General features: G+C 46.2%; 1 protein-coding gene across 1 annotated transcript; it reads right to left on the bottom strand.

Annotated features, from left to right (window-relative positions):
- Positions 1 to 3,426: 3,426 nt before the first annotated feature.
- FZD4 (frizzled class receptor 4) lies at positions 3,427 to 10,457 on the bottom strand. Its single transcript, XM_044666025.1, has 2 exons — positions 9,772 to 10,457; positions 3,427 to 5,847 (listed from the first exon to the last, which is right to left on the bottom strand). Exons 1-2 carry the CDS (start codon positions 10,072 to 10,074, stop codon positions 4,519 to 4,521), a joined length of 1,632 nt encoding a protein of 543 aa, XP_044521960.1. The 5' UTR covers positions 10,075 to 10,457; the 3' UTR covers positions 3,427 to 4,518.
- Positions 10,458 to 10,976: the final 519 nt, after the last annotated feature.

Raw genomic sequence — 10,976 nt, forward strand, 5'->3', positions numbered from 1 at the left:
TATTTATGTAGGGCTTTAAAATTTGTAAGCACTTTACATGTATTATATATCGTTTAAACCTCACGAAGTGGGCATTAAAGGTATTATTTCCATTTTGCAGATGAAGAAATTGAGGCTCATAAGGTTAAGTGACTTTATTACAGTCAAACAACTTATATCCAAGACAGGATCTGATCTCAGATTTTCTTGACTCCAACTCCAGCACTCCATAGTTCCTATAGCATACATACAGTGTATATGTATATATATATATATATATATATGCTAATGTTAGTTAAGACTCCTCTTGACTCATGCCTCAGTCTTCCAGCTCTGGACTTCCTGACTCTTCTACTTTACAGAAATATTAGTTTCCATTTCTCAGGTTTTGGACGCCATGAGTACCAAATAGGTCACTAGACTCAGAGTCCAGAAGATTGAGATTAAAATCCTGCCTTAGACACTTTTACCTGATTTTAGACAAATTACTTAACCTCTGTGCCTCACTTCCTACATCTGTGTAATGAAGGATTGGACTCCATGGCCTCTAAAGTTCCCTTTCAAATTGAAATCTAGATCTCTATTGTATGGGACAATCATAGGAAGAAGGAAGGCAACTCGTGAAAAGAGAGCTCCCACCCCTGACCTTTGGCCAGTTCTAGGACACCTGAGCAAGCTGCTAACCCAGCAGCAGTGCAAGAGGATAGAAATGCCAGAGCATTAGAGGAAAAGCATATGAATCAAAGTCGGTCAGACCACCTTGCTTGCCCAGACTCCACAGTAATTCATTTCTTTCTACCCTGAAATTAATCTTGGTCTAAGAGGGAAGGGAAGAAGTACAGCAAAGATTTGAACATAGCCTAGTTCAATGGTTTAGAGAAGATTCCCAACTGAAAGTGAACAGAGATGCTTTGGTTTGTATAGCTAAATTCTCCAGCTGCCAAAGAGTCTTCCCAGAAGTGACAGATGACAACTTCTCCCAAATTCCAGAGGAAGAAAAGCAGCCTTGGCTTTTTGCCAGGCAAGATGCTGCCCCAGCATTAACCAAGATAAGCCACAATGAGTCCCAGTACGGAGGAAAAGAAATGGAATTGCCTGCCAATAGAATTACCTTCCCCCTCAGTCCTGTACTCACAAAGTACTTTGTTTGCAATTGTCTGATGCATTTACCATGTAATACTGTATATTAAAGCCATCTGGATTTGTCTTCTCCCCCCAGCAGAGGCCAGGGGCCATGCCTTATCCAAACTTTCTATCTCCCCTGTAGATGCTTAATTTAATTGAAAAGTGGGGGACAGGATACCTGGCCTTCCTGAAACCAGCAGAGATGGATCTCAGCTTTGCAGAGGAAGGCTGTTTGCATAAGAATTCCCTGCAGAGTTGTTGCTGCTTCCCCCCTACCATGCCCATGCTGCTTCATCAGGGAGTAACCTTAAAAAACAAAATCACTCAGGGGGTGGTGAGAGTGAGTGCTAGGAGTGGAAGGACCCACAAAACTCCACTGGCCTTACTGGACCGAAAACCCATGGAACAGAAAGAAGGGCTTTCAGGGAGTCTCCACTCTGCCTTGCAAGATGCACAAAGCAGCTCAATAGACCTAAAGATACCAACAGTAAGTCATCCTGTGGTGAAAACCCATAGCAGTGGAATAAAAAAATAATGTGTACCCCTTTTGTCAAAAGTTTTGCACACGGTAGGCATTTTGGGGGTTCAGATATGAAATGGGATAGAGTTACAGACTGGCTGGCTATAGCAAAGAGCCAACTTACAGCAGAAAACAGATGCACACATCATCCTTCTAAAATCTCTCTGCCTAAGGCGGGAGTTCTTAATCTGGAGCCTGTAAATTTAAGAGAATTTATTTTAATAATTATATTGCAGTATAATTTGTTTCTTTGTAATCTTATGTCTGTTTTATTTTGCATTTAAAATAATTATTCTGAGAAGGAGTCCAAAGGCTTCCCCAGACTGCCGTCAGAGAGATGGGTTCATGCCACCAAATAGGTTAAGAACTCCTGCTCTCAGGCCTAAATACATCATTCATTTGGAAGATAGCAGGAGGGTAACTTGGCATCTCTGTGGTCAGAGTTTCAACTCAGCTAGCAGAGGTGACCGCTACTGATTGTGGACTTTTTTACCTTAGAAGGCAAGAGACTTGAGCAGTGTGACATGTCAGCACCTCGCAAATGACCCACACGCCAGCATGTGAAAGCTGGTCTCCTGACTTCCCCACTCAAGTGTTCTCTCCTACTGGATTAGACTGCCCCAGTCACAAGATCTCTGAAATGTTAGGATTCAAAGAGTTAGAAAATCCCAAACTCTTAGCAGCCAGGCATCCATATTAATCCTTGGTGAAGTCCTTCTCCCTCCTTTCCCTGGGCCAGATTGGATGCACAACTCCCCAGGCGCTAGGGTAGAGCGTGAGTAAGGGCAGAATCTGCCCCTGTGCTAGAATGTGGTGGCCCTGGACATTTATGGGAACTCTCTTGTGTGCAGATCAGGGAGTTCAGCGTTTATATTCCACATGCAATAATCTCTAATTTAGCTGAACTGATTCACGCCAGCCTTTCCAGGGATCCTTCCTCAGGCTCCTACTCCTGACCATGGAAACTGTTCCATCTTTGACAGAAGCAAGCAATAAAAGCAGAAGCTTATCACCAAAATCTGGCCACTTCTTTGGGATGCTGAGACTCTCGGTACATTTCTGCACAAAAGGGGCCAGGGCTTTCCTAGCTGAAGAACACAGTTTGTTAAAAAAAAAAAAAATTAAATGAATGAATTATGTGCCATTGCTAAGTGAGAGTTGAATCTAAGGCTGATTATGAATTGGAAGGAAAGGAACAAAAGTACGCCCAGTAAGGGCAAACATTGCATGTGCTACAGACTAAAAGCCTAGAAGGCTTTAGGCAGGTTAATGCTTAGGACTTAGCTAAATTTTCAAAAGAACTGCTATTTTTCAGAATCTTCTGAAGGGTTCTCTTTCCGTGTGAAGCAAGCTTTCCAACAGTCCAAAGCATGGGGCTGGTCAACAATGGGGCAATTAAGACCTGTGATTTCTCAGCACTCAGCACGTTTATATGGTTTACACTATGTCCCCTGCTAACCAAACAAGGTCCTTGCTGGAAGTCGGGAGATTCATTAAGCACCATATAAATACTACAGACCACGCTGCCTCTGAGGGAGCCAGCAAGAGCCATGGCCAGCCAATTACTAGGAAACAATTGTGCACCGAGGAGTTGGATTTGCTAGCCTTAGATCCCTTTACAGAAAGGAAAATGTCTCCATTGTTGAATGGAGGAGACCAGACTCTCTGATAACATTCTTACATTAAAAAAAAAAAAATCCAAAAAAAAAAAAAAAACAAAACAAACGCACTATCATTCTGAGAATGCAAGCTGACCATAGCTTAAAGTCAGGCCGGGGACTATGTCATGGTCGGAGAATGTGCTCTTAATTGTAATTGACACACACAAATTACACAGTTAATCTGTGTGAACACAAAGTTGCCAAGAAACTTAACATTTTAGTCCTTCCAGACTGGCGTCTGCAGAGATGCAATCACACAAAGTGAAATATATTAAGTCTTAATTGCTCAATGCAATGGGTCTCTGGGGTGTGTAAGGTAAGTAGACTGGGTAAATCTCGTTTTTCTCTGAATTAAGTGATTGTCAGAAAGTGAATCACCCTCGATTCCCCATCCCCCAAACCCTTGGTCATGTTGTAATTTTTTTTAATTAGCATAAAGATATGCTTTTAAGTCATTAATGCAGAATGTGAGGTGCAAAAGGAGTGGGAGAGTAACATCCTGGAACACAAGGAGATACTGACATTAGGTTTCTCTGTTTTGTTTTGTTTTGTTTTGTTTTTTAATCCACTGGACCCCTCTGTGTGCTTTTTATGCTTTGCCCAAACAATTCTATTTCATGACCAAGACAATAAAGTATTTTTACATCACCACTGGGGGTGTGACTGGCACAGCTCTGAGAAGCCAACTGGGCACCATGGAAAATGTTTAAGTTAATGCTGTAAACACCTTCAAGAAAACCAAACTGGAAAACCCTTGTAACATTTCTCTGAACTCAACATTTCCAGTGTTTATTGGTTTGGGTTAACTATTGGAAAGACCCAGTTAGTATTCCAAATTTTAAAGGGTTTAAGAAAAAGTTAACCTTTCTCCCTGCCAGTTACGAGCCACAGCTCTGATAAGCTGTGACCGAGCAGGGGCCACTAAAGCTGCAAGGTCTGTCCAGGACTCCAGGACTCCAGGCTGCAGCCTGCTAAAGTGATCAGGGGGTCTGATTTTTCACAGCTTTGAAAGCCTCTGCTGGCCTTTCTGTTTGGGAGAACGCCACTGCTGGCCAGCAGAAATGCTGTTCTGGTGATGTGTCTGGGGCTGTTTGTTTTTTGACATGTGTTGCTTACTCGTACATACGAGCCGTGTTCAAATGGGGTTATTGCATAAAACTGGGGGAGGGGGCACCGCGTCTCTACCAGCGTGCGAGCATCTCCCCCTTGGGGGGCTCCGCACGTTGGCTCTGTTTACACTACAGTTTCGTTTCCTTTCCCAGGCTTTATCCAACCATCTCCCCTCTTCTCTCGTTTTACCTTCCCCGAGTTCACCAGCCTGTTGGAGCACTTCTGCCACGTGTGCAGCGTCTTCGCGGACCAGATCCACATGCCAGAAGTGATCCCCACCAACAAAGACATAAAGATTTTCAGCATCTCCACCGCCATGTTTGAATCATCGGCCGAATAGAGGAAGAGCGTCCAATTGGAGATCTCGTAGAAATAGCAAGCAATCACGCACGTGGCCGGCACCGTATACAACACCGAGAAGACTCCGATTTTGACCATCAGCCTTTCCAGCTTGTCCGTTTTCGTCCCATCCTTTTGGAGATTGGATCGGATTTTGAACAAGGCCACCAAGCCTGCGGCGATGAACAGGGTCCCGATCACCAGGTAGGTGAAGAGGGGAGCCACCACGAAGCCCGTGAGCGCGTCCAGGTTCTGGTTGCCGACGTAGCACAGGCCCGTGAGCTCATCCGCATCCACCAGTCTCATGATCAAGATGACGATGGTTTTCACGGCCGGGATGGCCCAGGCGGCGATGTGGAAATAGGAGCTGTGCATCTCGATGGCCTCGTGACCCCATTTGAGTCCCGCTGCCAGGAACCAAGTGAGTGTCAGAATGACCCACCAGATGGAGCTGGCCATCCCGAAGAAGTACATCAGGAGGAAAATTATAGCACATCCTGTGTTCTTAAGACCTTCTTGGATGAGAACCGGCTCTGCCGCCTCTTCAAAATCGCAGGATATCCTTTCCCGGCCCACGGTCAGCCTCACAATATAAGCGATGCTATAAATATTGTAGCACATACTGAGAAAGATGATGGGCCGCTCGGGGTAAGAGAACCTGGAGGAGTCGATCAGGAAGGTCAGCACCGTGAAGGCGGTCGATACGAAGCACAGGCTGGCCCACATCGCCATCCAGATGTCGGTGAACTCCTTGGCCGACCTGTTGTACAAGCCGGCGTCATAGCCGCACTTGAGCACGCAGTTCAGGCTCCTTTTCACCCAGATGTACTGGTCGGAGTGCGCGCCCATGGCGTGGCACTCTTCTCCGGGCTGAATGGGCGTCTTGTGGGCCAGGGGGACCTCTTCATCCCCAGGGCCTTCCATGCACATGTGGTTATGGTCATTCTGGGGGGGGAACTTGCTGCAGTTGAGGCTGTCGGGCCAGGCGAACCCAAACTCCTTCAGAACAGGCTCACACCTCCTCTTGACCGACAGGCACATACCTCCGCAGGGACCGATGGGGATGTTGATCTTCTCTGTGCACATTGGCACATACACAGAACAAAGGAAGAACTAAATGAATAATGAAATAGAAGAAAATAATTATATTTGGCTCAACTCGTACACCAGTGAGCGGCATTCTAAGCAACACGATGTATTTGTTTTTAGAATAGCCCATAATTGTATCTTACTTTCTTCTTGAATGAAGTAGAATAAGAGAGCTGAAAGGAATCTGAAAGATGGTCTAGTTCAGTGGTTCCCAAACTTTTTTGGCCTACTGCCCCCTTTCCAGAAAAAATTATTACTTAGTGCCCCCTGGAAATTAATTTTTTTAAATTTTAATAGCAATCAATAGGAAAGATATATGTATTAATGTTTCTACCTTTTTCGTAAAATATAGTAACGGTGTAAATTAGAAACATTGAACTTTGAAATTATGAAACTATTTATTGAACTCAGAATAGGATGTAATACAAAAAAAGTTAAAACATTTGAAATCATCTTACTGAGAAGGATGAACCTGGTGTTCTGCTACCAATTTAGTCATCTTCGGCTCTATTTTCATCAGCAGTAACTTTAAATCACTGCGATTGACTATTTGTAATTGGTTTCTTTTTTTTGTTAATAAATTGGTTACCACACTGAATCCACGGTCCACTAAATATGATGAAGGAAATGCAATTAAGAACTTTTGAATTACAGCCCATATTTCAGGATAAGCCACAGGGATCTCCTTTTGCAAATGCACCTGTGGCCATCACCGCTCCCCTGGATTGCTGCAGCACCCACCAGGGGGTGGTGGCGCCCACTTTGGGAATCACTGGTTCAGCTCTTTCATTATACACGTGAGAAAGCGAGAAAGGTAAGGCGACTTGCTCTGGCTAATGAATGGCAAAAGCAGAATTTGATTTCAGGCCCTCTTGATTCCAAATTCAGTATCTTCCCCGCACCATGCAGCTCCTCCAAATAGCACAAAAATAGTGCATTCTCTGAAAGTAATGTGTCATCCCTAGTTTAGTCCATGCACTCCTTTGGGGAGTACCATGGGGGTTAGTGGATAGTAGCATTCTGGATTTGGAATCAGTAGACCTAGAATCTGATCCCTGAGTCCTGGCTGAGCTACTCACTAACTTGTACAAACATGAGCAAATCATTTACCTTCTGTGAGCCCCAGTTTCCTCCTCTGAAAAACAGGAATAATATTTGCACTATCTAGCTCAGAAGATTGTGGCAAAGATTAAGTTAGATAACAGATACAGAAACCATCCAAGTGAACCCATAGAACTTGAGAGCTGAAAGGGACCTTAGAAATTTGTTCAGGGGCAGCTGGGTAGCTCAGTGGATTGAGAGCCAGGCCTAGAGACAGGAGGTCCTAGGTTCAAATCCGGCCTCAGACACTTCCCAGCTGTGTGATCCTGGGCAAATCACTTGACCCCCATTGCCCACCCTTACCACTCTTCCACCTAGGAGCCAATACACAGAAGTTATGGGTTTAAAAAATAATAACAATAAAAAAAAAGAAATTAGTTCATTCCAACTCCCTATTTTTACAGATGAGGAAACTGATGCCAGAGAGGTTCATAGACTGGCTAGTTTAGTACTTCACCACTGCTTTATAAACATAAGGTATTTATTATTCTTATTATTATTTTTATTCTAGTAGAACAAAAAAAAAACTTGGGACATGATTACACAATCCATTTTAGAACAATATATAAGTAAAAGCCAAGCCACTCTAACTCATCTTTGACTCCCATTTGAGAAAAGCCAATAATAATCAATCTGTATCACTTTATGGTTTTAAAACCACTGTTCTCAGGACTACCCTTCAAAGGAGGCCATGCAAGTTTTATTAATCCCATTTTTTAAATGAAGAAACTGGAGCTCAGAAGGGTTAGTGGACTTGTCCAAGGTTACATAGCTAGTGAATGATAGGGCTGGGACTCAAGCCCAGTTAGACCAATTCTAAGCTCATCTACTCTTGCCACTATACCCTTTCTATCTTGCCATATGCCAGTTACTTAATGGCTTGCTGGTAATTTATATGTCCCTCTGCCTAAATTATGTTGGCCATTATTGGAAAGAAGTATTTGACTTTCTACCACATTCTTTTTTTTTGCCTCAAAAGAAAATGAAAAGATCACTTCTTGTTTTCCATACTTCCCAATCCCCACATCTCTTTTCTCATAAATCATTCTTGATGAAATAGAAATTTTGACATAAGTCTCAACATCATGCAAATGAGATTGCGTTGGACTTATATACAGGACTGAAATCTAGGATTTCATAAATATTTTTCAAATTCCATCCAAAATCCCCCCAAAATTTTGCTGTCACCAATTGGAGAGTACAGTCCCTATCTTTGACTTATCCAGCCCCGATAAACAGTCTCCATTGCTCCTTACAGATGTTGTCTGTGAAGGCTATAGTTACAAGTGACTGTTTTCCAGTATGAACAGAGAGCCAGCCCTGTCCTTCAAACCTCTTGGCCGCTTCCCCAGCATACATGTAATTAAAAATACATATCCCTGTGGAAGCCTTTTCCTCCAGCAAAATCACCACTGAGGTCAGGCTATGTGTTGTTTCCAAAATAAGTGCTGGAGGATCATTTCTTAAGCCCATGTCTTTTAAGCCAACTCCAAAGTCCTAAACTTCCCAAAAGCAGAGTCTGCTCTGTGGTAAAGACAATTCAACAGGAAAGAGAACTGACCCAAATATCTCTTTAAATATAAATCCTGGCTTAAATTAATTTTTAAAATTACTTCTGTAAAAGTGGGCACATCATCCATTGAGAGTCTCTCTCTGAGCAAATGATCTTGGTAGGGTCCATGGACTCATGGGGCTCAGGGCAAGATTCCAATTTAGATGGAGGAAAACTGTACATTCTCTCTGTCTTATTTCTCTGTCTCTGTGTTTCCCTTATAATACTCTATATTTAAAAACATTTTGAGAACAGTTCCATAGACTTCACCAGACTGCCAGAGGGGTCAGGGCACACACAAAAAAGTTAAGAACCTGTGTCTTTGAAAGTGCACTCAGGAGATGGCAACTTCTTGCTACCTGATCTCTGGAGAGTACACTCCAGAGGCTAGAGATTTCTGGATCTTTCAACCTGGACACCTATTATTAGGATCACAGAATCTGAAGTTGGGAGGGAGATTAGCAGTCTACTCCACTCATTTGACAAATGAGGGGACAAAGAAGGTAAGTAATTTGCCCTTCTTGTCTGGGGGACTTGATCTCCTAACTAGATGATCTAACTTCCAACATATGAACCTGCTCTAGTTAATTCTGCTGCCCACTTCACACTTCCACCTTTTCAAAGGTGCTTCCTTCTCCTATAACTAAATCCTTCCTAAGGCTGAGGAAAGTCTAGGCATCGCCAGTCGCTAGCAATGTGAGAAATTCTATGAATATAAGAAGATTTGGATCTCGAAGAACCTGGAGGATATCAACTCCTGTGGTTAGTTTTGAAGAAAAGAGAGCTGAAATAGAATAGGGTGACTATTTTAGCTGAGTTGGATGAACTGCAGGGAGTTTCTGTAAAATAGAAAATGGGGGGTCGGTGGTCGGTGGGGTGGGAGTCCACTAACCCTTATCTTCAAGTCGAAGCTTCAGCTGGCTAGAGCGGCAGGCACTCTCTGGCACTAAATGATGACCCCTAATCTTTGGCTGAGATAACAGCCTCCAGTCTTTCCCAAGCTCTGCTTCTCCAGGGTTAGGGGCTTGGCCAGACAGGGGTGAGAAGGGGGGAAAAACGGAAGGGCGGGGTGCAAGAGTGAGTTCTTTAACAGGCCAGATGACTTACACAATATTTGGCTTTCAGTCCCTGAGAAGGGGGAGTTAAGGGGGCAGTCACTTTTCATCCAGACTTTTACCCTTCCCTTCAGCCAGCAGAGGTAAGGGCTAGATCTGGCGAGACATCCGAAGTGGAAGCGTTTGGAGGGCACAAATGGGGACGGGGACGGGGAGGGGATCGGGGGTATCAGTGCCCACCTGTAGCTGGCTGGAACAGCCGTACTGGATGAGCGGGGTAAAGGTGGTGAGCTGCAGCTCGGCGTCCGTCTGCAGCTCGTGCCCCACCAAGTTGGGCATCTTGGTCACGTTGTACCCCAGGTTCTGGCACATCGAGATCCGAATGGGGTCGCAGCGCCTCTCCTCCTCGTCCCCAAAAGCCCGCGTCTGCCCCAGCAGCAGCAGCAGCAGCAGCAGCAGCAACAGTGGTGGTGGCGGTGAGAGGCTGAAGCAGACGCCGCCGGACGCCCCCGGGACCCTCAGTTCCAGGACCCACCGGGCCATGGCCAGGGCCAGGGGGAGGGGGAGGCGGCGGCGGAGGCTCCGGCGGCGGCTCCTGCCGCTGGCCCAGACACCCCCAGTTTGCAAGACGAGCTGGCGGGCGAGGGAGGGGAGGTGGCCCCCACTCCGGGGTGACTGCAGCCACAGAGCCCAAGCAAGAAGTGGGAGAGGGAGAGAGAGAGCAGCAGAAGCAGGAGGAAGACAGTGGCTACCTCCAGGGGCAGCTGCAAGCGGCTGTGCAGGGTATCAAATGCCCCGGCCCCCGGCGGAGGGGGGAACTCCTGGGGTCATGGCTGCAAGTAGCAGCCACCCCGGCTCCGGGCTCTTAGGCTCTCGTGCTCCGCACCGTTTCTCAGCGCAGGCTGGGCTGCTCCGCGTTGCGCTGCGCCGCCCCTGCCCTGGACTAAGCTCCACAAGGCTCTCCCAGCCCCGAGCCTGGGCCAGGCGCTGTTTTCGCGAGGCGGTGGCGGAGACTTGATGGACTGCAAGAAGCTCCAATGGGAAAGCGCAGCTGGCCTGAGAAAGGAGGGGTCCAGGGGGAGGAGGGGGTGCTAGACAGGGGGAAGGGCGGAGCGACTGGGCTGTAAGTAGAAGGGTCAGTCTCCTCCACCCTCTCCCTCCCACCCTCTCCTTACTGCTCCGCCTCTCTACACTTTCCTCCCACCCGGAGCGCGGGGCTCTACAGGGACCAGGCGGTGATGGAGCGGAGTCGCTCCGTCCCCACCCGCCCTTCCCCCTCCAGTCCCAGATACCCACTCCTCTCCCAGGTGGGAAGTGCTCAAAGGGTCTCTTCCCCACCTCCTTCTCCTCTTCTCTCAGCTGTCAACTCTGACCCTGCCCATTGACTTTTTCCACCGCACCCCCCCACCCCCCAAAAAAACTCCTTGGCAGTTTGGCTGAAGTCT

Source organism: Gracilinanus agilis, chromosome 3 (assembly GCF_016433145.1).
Source record: "Gracilinanus agilis isolate LMUSP501 chromosome 3, AgileGrace, whole genome shotgun sequence".
Taxonomy (NCBI): Eukaryota; Metazoa; Chordata; class Mammalia; order Didelphimorphia; family Didelphidae; genus Gracilinanus; species Gracilinanus agilis.

Bases quoted from the DNA above. Each gene is read 5' to 3' on its own strand.
- FZD4 (XM_044666025.1), bottom strand. From the start codon at position 10,074: ATGGCCCGGTGGGTCCTGGAACTGAGGGTCCCGGGGGCGTCCGGCGGC. The intron at 5,848-9,771 runs GTGGGCACTGAT...TTATTCATTTAG, and splicing joins GCTGTTCCAGCCAGCTACAG to TTCTTCCTTTGTTCTGTGTA.